Below are 14752 nucleotides of genomic sequence, written 5' to 3'. Positions count from 1 at the left end.
TGTATTTGACGAGTTGGCAATGAGGAGAGCATGAAAGAAAACACATAACATTATCATGATAAAGAACCACAATGGACATGGCTATTGTTATTACTCACAATACTCAGCGTTTGGAAATTTTAGCTGCACTTTCTCTGCCATTCTTGCACAACTAGTTTGCTATATAGTTTTAGCAATATAGCTGCTTAACCTTGTGGAGGACTCTGGCCATGTGCAATGAGTGCATGGGTCAACATGTGTGTCAGGAGACAGGCTACAGGTCCATCCAAATGTTTTTTTTTTTTTTTTGTGCCATATGAAATGATTGGAAATTCTTATTAAATCCAATTCCGAAATCTGATTGGCATACAGAAGTGTGTGACATCATCTTTCACCAGCTGAGCCCCACCCATTTCAAACAAGCGAGAAAAGATGAAAGGCAAAAACACAAGTGAAGAAAGGTCTGTGTGTGCAAATGTGCGTGTGCATGTAGGACCCTGTCGCTCATTGTAAGGAGGAGATTGAGAAAATAGTTTTGCAGGGCCTTTAAAGAATCAGTTCAACCAACTAACAACAGCAAATGCAAATAGCTTTGGTTTTGTTTATCCAGATTTTAGAATATCCATCTCTGCCATTTCTGCCCTCGCCTCTTTTAAAACAGAAGTGAATGGAACTTCATTTGTGGCATTCATAATAAAAATTAAATCAAAAAATGTCAACAGCAACATAAATGTCCCTCTTACTGTGGATAATCCTCATACTTCACTGTGAGCAATTCTCAGCTTATCAAAAAATAGTCCCTGAAAACTGAATTCTGTGGATCATTCAAAGTCACAAGGACGATAGTTGGGGGAATAGATTATACTAGAATTTTGCAGATAAATGTTTTTGTTATGCTTAAAACAACACACAATGAAGGTTCATTGTATTTGGTGTGGAGGCAGACATGTGAGAGATGATATCTGAAATTGGACAAATAAAATTTCCCGCTGCTGTAGATACCACAAGCGTGAATTGAGAAAATTGTATTTTGGGTGAGCTGACCCTTTAAAAAAATAAGCATTGTCTGAGATGCAGGGTTAGACAAAAAAAAAAGAAATTGTGTGAATCTGTATGTGTATGTGTGTGTGTGTGTGTGTGTGTGTGTGTGCAGCTCAGTCGATGTAATGAGCATCTGGACTGAAAGGCAATCCTCTCCCTTACCATGTGTGTGTGTGTGTGTGTGTGTGTGTGTGTGTGTGTGTGTGTGTGTGTGTGTGTGTGTGTGTGTGTGTATGTGGTTAGTGTGTCAGTAGGAGGAGGTCAACACCATCCAGTGGGTAGCAGCTGTCACTTTTCCTCCTCTGTCTCCCAGATTACATGAAGAAAACCTGCGGCGGCCCAGACACCACACACACTGATGGGTGTGTCCCAGACTAGGTGTTCATTGATCAGTCTGGAAGGTCAGAGTCGGGTGGAGCGGGGGCAGCTGGGCGAGTGACGCGAAGGGTGACCCAGGAAGAGGGGGTGGTCAACCCTTGTCATCTCTTCTCTCCACCTGTGTTCCTGGCCATCACTCCTCTCCGCAGCTCTGTCCCTCCTTTGCTCCTTCCTTCCCTCCTCAGTGCCATAAATCATCGTTTTACACACAGTGAGTAATTACCTGTTATGTAAATAATCATTTTCCTGTCAGAGGATGAATTAATATATATATTTAGTAAGTGAACAAAGCAAGCTCCTGCGTATTTACATTTCTACACACTGTAAAAAAAATCACACAGGAAATGATCATAATCAACTAATTCTCATTAACGTACCATAAATATACAAGTTTTATTTGTTCAAGTTAATTAAACTTAATACATCTTATATTTATTTTCAGAAGATTGCAGAACTTAAATGTGAATTCTTCAAACTTGAAGGTCCCTAACTTACACCCATGGCAGTTCCACACATTTGCAAGATAGCAAATGAAAAAAAAAAAATGAAGGTGCACACACACATCTCCACAATCACAAAACACCTTTCATGGATTACTAGTGTCCAATGAACATCTTTTCTAGCGGAAATGTGTAAATATTGAAATAAACAGTGTGTGTAAAATTATTCGGACTAATCACAAATAAGGAATTATTACTGTCAGATCATCTTTAACAGATGAGTCAGCATGACAGCTGGAGCAGCTGTAGTGTTTGTGTGTACTGGGATCCAGAAAAACAAGGACTGAACATTTCTGATCGATAACACGGACAATGAACAAGATGTTATATCTGACCATGAGACCAGCCCGACACAGGATGAAAAGGTATGTGTACCTCTGTCAGAGCCTGATGCTGCGTGTATATACCCTGGATAACCTGTGTGTAACTGCGCATCACTTCCCTTAAACTTCAGAAACACTTTCTGATTTTGCTTCCTCTACCCACAGCAGTGTTAACGGGAATCCCAGAAAATAGCCTCATCCACTCACCTGTTTCCCAAAACACACCCATGATGCAAGAAGGCAAAGGTGGTTTTAGACACACCTTCAATAAACTAAAACCTTTGTACCTTGTGCTTTGAACCTCGCACTTTAGATCGCTGGAAGATAAAGCCTTAAGTCTTTTGACTTGAAATGAGATGAATAAATGTACTGTGCAGAGTTCAATCAACTCATTTAATTAAGTTTCTAAAGAAACATGATCATCATATCAGCAGACTTCCCAGCATGCATCGTTTGAGAGTTAAAACTCTGCTGAGACTTTGCTCTTTGGTTTGAAGAAAACTTATGATGGACTTGCTGTGTGTCTTTAATACTCTTGAAGGTAAGTCATGGTTGCTCATTTTTACATTAATGAAAACACTGCAAACCTGAGTATTGAATTCAGTTGTTGGTTCAACTTAATATCTTAACCCTATTCAACATGTTTTCTCAAATACAACTCAGCTAGTTTATTTGTTGTAGTTTTTTTGCGATTCTTTGTTCACCTCTTTATATATTTTTTTATTTCTTTCCTCTCCCTTTGCATAATAAACGTGGTCATTTCTATCGTCTGCAGTATTCTGTATGATAAAGTCATATCCTGCACCTCGCTGCTGCTGCGGCAGCCCCGTGGGGATCATTACAGCCTCATTTCATCTAATCTCATCTAATGATTAGAAACGACCACATCACATTAAAAAGAAACACAATTCAATGCACAGTCATTGTCATACCGAAGGCTGCAGGGGCAGTGCTGAAAAAGAAAAACAGTAACTGTTTTTATGTGAGTGTTATGATCTTTGATTCTGGGAGAAATCTTCAGACGCCCCACCTTTAACTCCCCGAAGATGTTTGGGTGTATATGTGAAAAACAATGGAGGAAGTTGGGTGCGGTGACAGAGGTATAAACATGACACTGAGGTCATGGCAGATGAAATGAAGTTTTATCATAGCAGCTATCTGTTAAAGGAGTAGTTTGTAATTTTGGGAAAAACACTTATGTGTTTTCTTGCAGAGAATTAGTGAGTGATTCCCGATTTCAAACGACACATCATGCCAAGAGACAAGATTTTTACAACTTTACAAATTTTACATCATTTATATCACATAGTAATCCACCAGGTGTATTGGCCAACACAGTGTTTTGTTGGATGATGCTGTGTTGCAGCAAAGACTTGAGTCAGCTTTGCACGAGGGAGAAATTAGCCTTCGGGGCTTTCGCTTGCTATTTTAAGCCAAACAAAGACTCCCTCTCACACACCTAACAAAGAAAGGCTTCTGGCAGAAAGCCTTGAAGGATAACCTCTTCCAACAGTGTCATGTTCAGCTTTTATGCTTGCTTTTTTTTTTTTTTTTGAAAATCCTGCCTTGGTTCCCCCACTGTGCTGTATTCAAATGAATATGGGGCCTATGCTTTTTTTCTGGCAGAGCGTAAGTCAGTCAGAATGCAACTATGGATGTACTATGTAAATATGAAGTGAGAGCCAGCAGCTGGTTGGCTTAGCTTAGCATAAATATTTCTTGACTGGGTGCACTGACTTCATGGAGGTATTACTGGTTTCCGGGGAACCTCATCTTATCATTTTTACACTTAAGTATGCAGATTAAACAGATAAAACATATTTTTTTTAATAGCAAGCTTTAAAAGTGCAGGTAGGCTGACTTTTTTTTTTTACCTTCACACACTCTGTTAAGCTAAGCTAAGCTAACTGGCTGCTAGCTTTATTTTCATATGTACTGAGTGTGGTGTCAATCTTCTCTTCAGCAAGAAAGTGAATGAGCATATTTCCCAAAATATTGAACTATGTCAAGGTTGTTGATGATTAGATTATTTATGGTTTTACTTTAAGTTGTTGCGCACCAGCAGTTTAACATTAAATATTAATTTGCATACTCAAGATCAACACTATCAGCTTCTCCATTCTTGGAGCAGATACCACTTAATTGGCTCCTCATGAGTGATAATGTTTCACTAATCCTAGGAGACTGTCTCTCATGTCTGTACTGTATATATGATTTTTTGAGAGAGAAAAAAATAGAAGGAGAAAGATCAGAGGTTCAGCTCACATCACAAGCTACCCCTCCTATTTTCATGCAAACAAGGCTCACTAATCCATCTGGGAATTACTGTAAATTAGCTATTTCCCTCTGAGCCCCACCACAACACATCCATGTAAGAATCTGCACAGAGAGTCATATTTACATTTACATATCAATGAAGTGGTTGGCATATTTTTGTACATATAAATGATTTAAAGAGCTGGGAGGAAAGGTGGTTAAACTAGCTTAATCTAGTTATTTTATCTAAAAAGACTTCTCTTCTCTTTTCATTTTAAGGAGCTCCTTGCACCCTTTCACTTTTGATGATTAATTCAAAGCGAGGAGGAAGATTAAGCATCTCAAAGTATGTAACAAGGCAGAAGACAGAGAGGGACGAGATAAAAGCGCCAAGAAAAAGAGGGATCAGGAGCAGGACGAGAGAGAAGGAGAAAGTGATACAGACGGGGGGGAAATTGAAAGATTGCTGCTTCTGTTTCTCCAGTCTGTTAGTTCTGCATCTTTGTAGGGCTCTCTCCTGGGAACCAGAGGATATAACCCTCCAAAGTCTCCCCGTTTCATGTAGGGTCAAGATCTTTTTGATCAGGGGTGACTGAGGATAAAAGCGCACGAGGAGGGCGGGGGGGGGTTGGGGGGGTCGGTGGGAGAGAAGCAGGCAAGAGTAGCACTGAGGGGAGAAGAATAGAGGATGAGCGACAGAAGATGGGGTTTGAGGGGTAGAGGTGGGAGGGGAGAGTCTGAGTTTGATGGGAAGATGAGGTGGACAGACAAGGATTTCACGCTGTCTGCTCCACTGCAGAGCTAGAGGGGGAACTTCAGAGGAGCGGTTAAAGGAAGGATGTTTCTCAATCATCGTCCTCGAGAGCCACTGTGCCAAAGTTTGTTGCGGCATAGTTTCATGGCTCCAAAACAGGCAAAACGAGATGGTTTCATATGACAAGAAACACAAATGTCAGCAGATGTGTGTGTGTGTGCGCGTGCAGCTGTCGAGGTGACACACACATGACATGGCAGACACAGAGCATTGCATCGACATTGACTGTCTCAGAGGGAGGGCTCCACATCATAAGCTTGATATTGATTACAGAGACTACGAGATGCATGGATGACATCAGATACTGAGGCCATATGTCCACATGAAACCACTGTGACCATCACACACACGCACAGAAAATGACACACGCATTGGAAACTGCTCGTTTTAATGCAGCGTGATAATTACACACACAGGAGCTCATGCATTTACACAAAAGCATTCACTTGCCTGCCAAACCCTTACCCTAACTTTAACCTAACCCTAACATTAAAGGGAGAGTTCGGATTATTTGAAGTGGGGTTATATGAGCTATATATCCATATTAGTGTATTACCTACAGTAGATGGTTGTCGACATGCCCCCAGTTTGGAGAAGCAGCAGGAGTATCAGCATAAAAGTAAATAATGAACTGCTGTTGTCAGAGTCAGCAGCAAAACACATAAAAAATCAATATCAGTTCAAATGTACACTATATATTCTAAATATTTTCACCACTTTACCTTGTGATCAGTCAGGAAACTGCTATTATATAAAACAAATATAGCTCAGCAAAGCAACCAAACTGCATTGGCAAAAGCAGTAGTTTTACCTCACAGCAGTTGGAAGTTGCTGGTCTACAGCTGCCTTGATTGGTAAGTTTGTTTCTGGTGTTGTGTTACTCCAGTGTTTAAAAAGGTTAGTTCAGATTCACCAAAGTTACATATTCACACAAAAAAACTAACAAATTAAGGCAGTGGTAGACCAGCAACTCCCGCAAAATAAAATGACTGATTTCGCCTATGGATGTTTGGTTGGTTTGGGGGGGAGCGATATTTGGCTATTAGAATATTTAGGACTGGAAACCACCGTTACATACATCAAGTATTGCTCTCTCCAAACCAACCAAACTCTGTTGGCAAAGATAGTGACTTTACCTCACAGAACATGGGAGTTGCTGGTCTACCGCTGCCTTGATCTATTAGTTTGTTTAGGTTATTATGTGACTTCAGTGAATTTGAACTAGCATTTTAAAACAATAATGCAAACAAACTCACCGATCAAGGCAGTGGTAGACCAGCAACTGCCATGTTCTGTGAGATGAAATGACGATTTTGCCGATAGTTTGGTTGCGTTGCAGAGAGCTATATTTGGCTTATATAATAGTTTCCTGTTCGAGAAGGCTGTCTGATTGGAAGGTAAAGTAAAGTTAAGGTAAAGTAGTACACACTTAAAGTGATGATTTTTTTAAAGGCCAAAACACACAATGAAGTCAAGGTCCATAACTAATGTGTCATACTGGTAGGTTCATATAGTGGTCACCTCCAAGAACGATCCCGCTTGAGTAAGTATAGTGCTGAATCCTCAGGGATTGTAACAAAGAAAAAAGAGAAAGGGAAGAAAAGAAGAGAAGGGAATAGAAAAAAGGTAACATAGGCTATTCATTAGTGCAGGGAACAGGATTTTTCAGTTAACGTGGGTTACAGTCCAGACAGTATAAAGTCCATTGTTCCCAGACCTGTATGTATTGGTCAGTTTGTAACCTTAAGGAAAAGGTCAGTCTCTCCATACAGTTTATTCCGTTGACAGTTGTAATTCAGTCGTCCTGTGATGGAGGGTTTACCCACAGCCACTTCTGTGTGATGACTTTCTTGCTTGCAACAACAAGGACTCTGTAGAGATACTGATCATGGGCAATGAGATTGTTTGGGAATTTGCCCATGTATAGTGTGAGAAAAGAGCAGTCAGGTAGAGACAAATATGTTTTAACACCGTTTGTTCACTAACATTTCTTTGGATGCAGTAGCACAAAATGGATCCTTTTTTTAAACAAAAAAATCTTCTAGTGGGAAAAACTAGAAAACAAAATATGATCCTGAATATATTAATTTTCTGTCATGTCATTCTGTCATTTATTTGTGAAGGTGGTCCTCAGAAGTGTGTAAGCAATCTTATCAGTGGGCTTTGAGTCACAAAAGGTTGAGACCAAGTGTCATAGAGGCAGCTGGCACAGCCCACTTTGGGGAACCAGCTGATTTATGTAAATGAAAACAAAATCCAGAGAGAATATTACACAGTAAGGTCCTCAAACAAGTGGTTTGTCAAAATGCTACTTGCATGTTTTTCTTGTGGGGGACAAATACACATGTTCAAAGTAGTGAGGAAGACGTGTCTTCTCCATTCTCCACCCCTAATCTACACCTGTGCGTTCATGCACACACCCACACGCATACACATATGTTGTTACCATGTTTGTATAATCATTGCAAAAGCAGAGCAATATCACCTTATGAAATCACTGTCATATAACCCCCTGCTGCTGCTCTCATAACGACATCCTCTCTGCAGCAGCGCGGGCTTCAGGCGTGTTTTGAGCGTCCTGCCCCTTTAAACGGGGGGCGGGGCTCCGCTACTACGACCCGCCCTTTTATGCATAATAGCCAACTCTCCTTCCCCCAGATCATATAGTGCAGTAGTCGGCAAAGAAAAGTGACCACAGCCAAAGCCTGTCAGCGCCGTGAGCGGCGGGACTGCGACCAAACGGACTCATTCACCTCCAACACTGTTTACAACCTGAAGACACCAGAGAGCTCAACATCTGAGCCACAGTCTGCGGAGAGGACGAGGACGCACTGAGGCTGCTGCTGCGCTGTTGGACACTTAAAAAAAAATTGCGCACGGCGGATCTATGAAGACGCAGGCAGGTTTTTCACTCCCAACACCAGGTAAAACTCTTTATAGTCTACAGTAACTTATTTAATGAGCATATTAACACGGAGAGGCGGATGAATACAAGTTAATGTTGTGTGTTTGTAGCTTTTTCCAGCGCGTCTGCCGCTTAATTAGCTAACTGACGGGCGCTTTTTTTAGTCGCAGCTGAATTCTTTGAGCTTGATAAGGAGTTGAACCAAGGAGGAGTCAGTCACATAAACTAGTTTACATACGACACGCCAGTCGGACCGGGTTCATTGGCAGGCAGGGCAGGTTCCTGTCTACCTAATGAATCTATTATAAATTAATTTAATCTGTTTTCAGCCGAGCAGTCAGCAAAAAATAGACCCCTGCCCTCCACTCTCCTCCTCTCTGTCACAGTATACTAGTAAAACAGTGTTATGTAATGAAACACTGTTGCGAAACTTGAACTTCTCAGCAGCAACACGGAGTTTAACTTTAACTTTGCGGCATTTAACTTCATGATTCACAGTGTTTTTGCCTGTAAATCACGACAGTGCGTCTATGGCGCTCATTAACCTTATTATACGCCTATAGTCTTAAATTGGCACATCATGTTCTGACACAGCTACTTACTTTTTCTGTCAGAGGATGTTTTTCTCTGACAGTATTTTGCTGTATCGAATATAATTAAACCAGTATGATGCATCTAGAATGGCTGCATTTATGCACGGCCACAATATCATCCCAGTCTCCCCCAGAGGGCAACACGTCCCCGGACAGGGCTGTGATTATTTGGTTGATGAGGAAAAAGACTCTCGCACAACTGTTGGTTCAAAGCAATTCAACGGAGCTTTATTTGCATGGAGAAAAGACGTTTGCATCGCCAAAAATGTACATGTCCAAAGTTAGTTGTGAAATAAAAACCACAAAAATGTGCATAAACAGAAGGTGTGGTTTGGAAATATATGTATACACACAATAATGACGAAAAAATAAAGTGGAAAGGTGCAGATTTTTCAGTTAAATGTCTAATATGATCATGTCCCTGCAGACAGAGGGAACTGGGAGTAATTCACCCCCCTGCCTGCCTGCCTGCCTGCAGCCCCCATGCCGGGCATCAGCTCCACCGCGCCTCGTTATGAAAGCTGGGACATGGACCACCTCGACCACTACCAACACTATTTCTACGACGACCACCACGACCCGGACGAGGATTTCTTCAAGTCCACGGCGCCCAGCGAGGACATATGGAAGAAATTCGAGCTGGTGCCGACCCCGCCCATGTCCCCCATCCGGGCGGTGGAGGGGTCGGGCCGGGTCGGACTGCTGTACCCGTCTCTGGGGGACAAGCTGGAGTGGGTGTCTCAGTTCTTAGGGCAGGAGGACGAGCAGCAGCAGCAGCAGCAGCAGGACCTGCCCTGCAAGCTGACCGCGGCCAGTAACGACTCCTCCTTTGGGAACCTGAGCTCCATCATCATCCAGGACTGCATGTGGAGCGGCTTCTCGGCCGGGCAGCAGCTGGAGAGAGTTGTAGGGGAGCGTTGCGCCTCCTGTCCCGGGACGGGGGCGGCTGCTAAAGTCGCAGCCGGCTCAGGCGTCACATCTCCGGGGAGAGCGCAGAGTGCCCCCGCCGACGCGTCGGCCCTGAGCGGACTGGCGGCGGACTGTGTGGACCCCGCTGCGGTGCTCACTTTCCCTCTAACCGGCGGATGCAAGAAGCAAGTGTCCTCTGGTTCAGAGTCTCACACCGACTCATCAGGTCAGTAACACAATATGCAACAAAATTAAGACTTAAAGGAATAGTTCGTGTTATTTTTAGTGGGGTTGTATGAGGTACTTCTAGTCAGCGTGCTACCTGCAGTAGATGGACACGCCCCCAGTTTGGAGAAGCATTAGAGTACTGGTGTGAGAAACTCAGCAATGCACTGTGAACAGGGTCAGCAGCAAAACGTATTTTAGCCACGTAAAAATAACAGTTAAAGTGTACATTATATCAAGAATATTTTCACCCCTTTAGCCATGTTGTCTGATGGAAAACTTCCATTTTAAAAGCCAAATGTCACTCTCTCAAAACCAGCCGAAGTCCATAGGTGAAATCACTCATTTTACCTCACAGAACACAAGCCTCGCTTGAGTTATTGAGTGACTTCTGTGTTCTGAAAGGTTAGTTCAAATTCATCGCAGTCACACATTCGCACAAACAAAACTATCAAATCAAGAAGCATCTCCTGTTTCCAGTGAGGTAATTTCTGATTTCACCTATAGAGTTTGGTTGGTTTGGAGAGAACAATATTTTGCTTATGTAACAGCAGTAATGTGGCCAAAATACCTTTTGTTGCTGATCCTTAGCTCCTCTCTGATTCTCCAAACTGTGGGTGTGTCAAGTACCTCATACAACACCTCTTCAAATAATTTGAACTATTCCTTTAACTTGTTACCATAACAGTTTTTCTTGGACTTGTGGATTTTCTGTGATGATGTGAACTTTATGGTCCTTTCTATATCCTTTTTATATACTATATGACTGTGTAGGGCTGCAACACAATTAATTGCATTATGGGTTAATCTGTCTATCATTTACTTAAATAATCAATTAGTTGTTTGGTCCATAAAAAGTCATGAAATGGTGAAAAATGTTGACCAAGGTGACTTTTTGTTCACAACATAAAAATATTTCCTTAACTGTCATAGAGGAGGGAGCTTAAATCAGAGAATTGTGAAATTTTTGCTTAAAAAAGGCTCAATATGATTAATCGATCTTCAAAATAGATGTAAGTTAAAATAAGTTAATGGTGGACAGCTAATCGATTAATCATTACAGATCTGTGTGAGTGATAATCTAGAAGTAGTTCAGACACCACAGTCACACCTTTAATGGGTGTTCTCAATAATCCTTTAATTTTTTCCAAATAGAAATCTTTTTGCCTGTCCACACAAATGTTATTGAAGTCATTTCTTCTGAGGGTTTGAGGTTAATTTGACCTCAAATGTTATGTTTCCTTTGCTTTGATTAGCCATTATCTGGCAATAAGTGTTGGCATGGCACATGATGACTGCATTGCGTTACCTTGGTGCATGCAACACATGCTTGAAGCCCGGAGAGCGGCACGCCCATTGAAACATCTGCTGCTTGGCCGGGCTCCAGCAGACCAGCTGCTACCTCTCCCTGCTCCTCCAGTCTGACTTATGATAACAATATCCTCCCTGCACTCCCTCGCTCAGATCTGACACGAATTCAATAAGACGTCTCATTATTATTTTAACTTTATGCAAGGATGGAAGAAAAATCATCTCTTAGTTAAATGACTAGCCGATATTTCCCCTGACTTCAAGACCTACTTTTTCCAATTTTCAACCCATATGATTGAGTTTGGTATGTAGGCTGCCATGTGATGTTGAGCTTGGACCATGCATAATGGTGTGTGGAATGTCACAAAGGGAAACTTGTTGCTGCATTCCTCTACTCAACAGGCTGCAGCGCCAATTGTGTCAGTGGGTGGATTTGGTCCGAGCCAGCCTGGGCTGTGAATAGAGCGGGATTAGCCATTTAGGGAGGTCGGCTAGGCCCGCAGAATTCTTTGACGCGGGTTTGAGGCCGCATTTTACCCCATTTTCAGGGGATAATATGAGCTCAAAGAGGAGGAGAATGAGCAATCACAGGAAATAAACGTTGCTTGAGCTTCAGTAAAGAGCAATTATAGGGCTACTTGAGGGAATTCATTCTGTGTGCCTTGTAATTCGAGATGTCATCTTTTGTCATGTTGTAAATAATAGGCAGGCACCCCTCCCTCCAAAACTCTTTATCCAGCTCCTTTTTGATGTGTTATTCATATAGAGATTACTACCTTCTGAGCAGAGGTGCAATTACTTTAAAAGTGTGTTTTTCAATTTGCAAGAGCATTGAAAATCTCCCAAGAGTCTAGTCAGTTGGCGGGAATCAAGTCGATAAGACCTTTCCTCGTGTTTAATACCCCGCTTCCACTCTAGTAAATAGAGCAGCAAATGGTTTGAAACGTGCGCAGCGTTGGATATCAGTCCGCTCATTTTAGCAAGTTGAAGAGCTGATGATTTGCCTCTTCAGCCTAACCTGTCTCTGCCTCTCATCCTCTCTGAGTCCACGTAACAGGAGAGAGTCAGTTTCCACTCAGGGAGCTGATCTAATGCAGTGTATCATCGCTAAGTGTGTGAGATCATGTAGATTTCATGAGGTTGTTTTTACAGAAGCACTTAATTGGTTTAAGGAAGCAGGCGAGTGTGTCCAGTGAGGTGACTCATCTGTCCAATTTAAGGCTTCTTTATGATAACTTTAGGTATGGATACTGACGGAACCCTCTGTTTGTACTCTGTGTTCTTCCGTATTTGTGAAATGGAGCAGCACCACTGATAGTTGTGGTGGTGTTGCCAGTAGTTAAAGTGAGACAGGACAAAGAAATCCCAAAGATTTGGAAATGATGTTTATCGTCAATTAGTGAGAAGACCACTGCACGTGGTCTACAACACCATCTCTGCTGTCGTCTCTTTCTTAAGAGGTACATTTATTACAACGTCCTCCAACGTCCTCCATATCTGTTGTCCGAAACTTTTAACTCTTCTTGACTCTGGGCAGTGCCTTCTGGGTGATTTCTTGCTTAACAATCAAGCCAACATAAAGGACTCATGAAAGTGTGTGCGCAGTGACAGTTAGATCATTTTCAGTCTGAACATACCCTGAGTTTCTTGTTCACTGAGCCAATCAGCAGTACCTATAGGTACCAGGATGCATTGCAGGCAAGCTTCTGATGCCTACGTGCATGTTGCCTTGTTATCACCATCCTACCTTTAGCTGTTACTTTGTTGGACAGAATATAGCATTAGGTGACAGTAATACTCATTTTGCATGCAACACTTTAATACCTTCCCTCTTGTCTTTCAGATGATGAAGATGACAAAGATGAGGATGAGGAGGAAATTGACGTGGTGACAGTGGAACACAAGCAGCAACGCAAACCTCGCCGACTGGTCAACACTCGCAAACCAGTGACCATCACGGTGCGGGCCGACCCCCTCGACCCCGGCATGAAGCGTTTCCACATCTCCATCCACCAGCAGCAGCACAACTACGCTGCGCCCTCCCCCGACACACTCCCTCCGCCGGCTGAGCCCCCTCGAAAGAGGGTCCGACAGGAGGCCTCCACCCAGGCCACTCAGCCGCACCAGAACTCTCACTACCAGCAGCCCCGGCCCGGCCACGCCCCTCTGAACTTGGACAGCAGGAAATCTCACGTGACCGTGGCCGGAGTCAGGTCAGAGTCGCCAAACCTCAGCGCCTCCTCTCCTACCTCCTCCACGTCCCCTTCGTCTCCTCCCTCCTCCTCCTCCTCCTCCTCCTCTTCCTCCTCGAGCTCCCATCCCCAAAGCTCTCCCTCAAAGCCCCATTACATCTCCCACCTCTCCAGCCCCCAGTCGTCCGACTGCGAGGACACAGACAAACGCAAGGCACACAACTTCCTTGAGCGCAAGCGACGGAACGACCTGCGTTCGCGCTTCCTGTCGCTGCGGGACGAGATCCCGGGCTTAGCGGACTGCCCCAAGACGCCGAAGGTGGCGATCTTGACGCGAGCCACGGAGTACCTGCAGCAGCTGCACGCCAGCGAGAGGCAGAAGGCTCAGGAGAGGAAGCAGCTGAAAGCCAAGCAGCTGCAGCTGCTGCAGAGGCTGGCACACCTCAAACGATCCTGAGTGGCGGTGGGGTCAGCTGTCACCACACACAGACACTCACAGGACTGAGCGGGACGACATGAAGGAGAAAAGACACTAATGTTCACTTTGAATTGGTCACGTTGGAATGGTGCGGGTGGATTTATTTTGTTTGTTTCTTATTTTTGTGGTTTGCACATTAGCTTCTGAGTGATTGACAAGGTCGCAAGCCAGTCAGGACAGCGAGCTGGGGACTGATCTTTATGGGGCATCTAACGGGCAGATTAATAAGTCCATGGTTACTCAATATAGGTTTGTCAAACTGTTATATCCCCCCTTGTTAAAAGCTGTTGCTTGCTACAGAAGGCTTGTTGAGAATGCAACAGCTTCTAGTTGAAAATCTGCTACAACTGTGCTGTTTAACTGCTGCATGGTCTGGTCAGACGTCTCCTTGATTGTGATAGGGCTTTGTGTGCTCACACAGCAGTGATGTCTCCTCTTTCTGTCAGTCTGAAGGGCCCCCTGAAGTTTCTCCGTAGAGTCTCTTTAGCACTTGACATACAACTTGGACATTTGGTTATCAAGTTGAGCCCTCTTTTTTCCAGTTTCCTGTCTTTTCTCTCATTCTCTGTAGCATTTTCTTGCTCTTTTCTTCACTCCTTTTCCTTGTCAGCAGTTGACGTTTCTAGCTTTACACTTGCTTATAATGGGAATGCAGGGGGCTGTAGTGGGACTGCACTGAGCCATGGCAACACTAACGTTACAACTGGAAAAACGGAGTATGTTCTGCACCTCCTGGAATTGCTCAGGTTAAAGGGAAAATTTGGTGCTTTTTATGTGGCTGTCCAGTAATCGTTGATGGTAAATGTGGTCAATTAATGCAATAAATTCCCCAGTTTGTGCTATACTGA

The 14752-nt window shown here is 43.3% G+C and overlaps 1 protein-coding gene across 1 annotated transcript; it reads left to right on the top strand.

The window, feature by feature from the left end:
• The first annotated feature begins 7943 nt into the window (after positions 1-7943).
• myclb (MYCL proto-oncogene, bHLH transcription factor b) lies at positions 7944-14748 on the top strand. The gene is made up of 3 exons (XM_084738826.1): positions 7944-8215; positions 9217-9924; positions 13078-14748. Exons 2-3 carry the CDS (start codon positions 9273-9275, stop codon positions 13881-13883), a joined length of 1458 nt encoding a protein of 485 aa, XP_084594952.1. The 5' UTR covers positions 7944-8215; positions 9217-9272; the 3' UTR covers positions 13884-14748.
• Positions 14749-14752: the final 4 nt, after the last annotated feature.

This window comes from Lutjanus erythropterus, chromosome 16 (genome assembly GCF_056507025.1).
Source record: "Lutjanus erythropterus isolate fLutEry1 chromosome 16, fLutEry1.hap2, whole genome shotgun sequence".
Taxonomy (NCBI): Eukaryota; Metazoa; Chordata; class Actinopteri; order Lutjaniformes; family Lutjanidae; genus Lutjanus; species Lutjanus erythropterus.
This window is presented reverse-complemented; position numbering and strand designations above follow the sequence as displayed.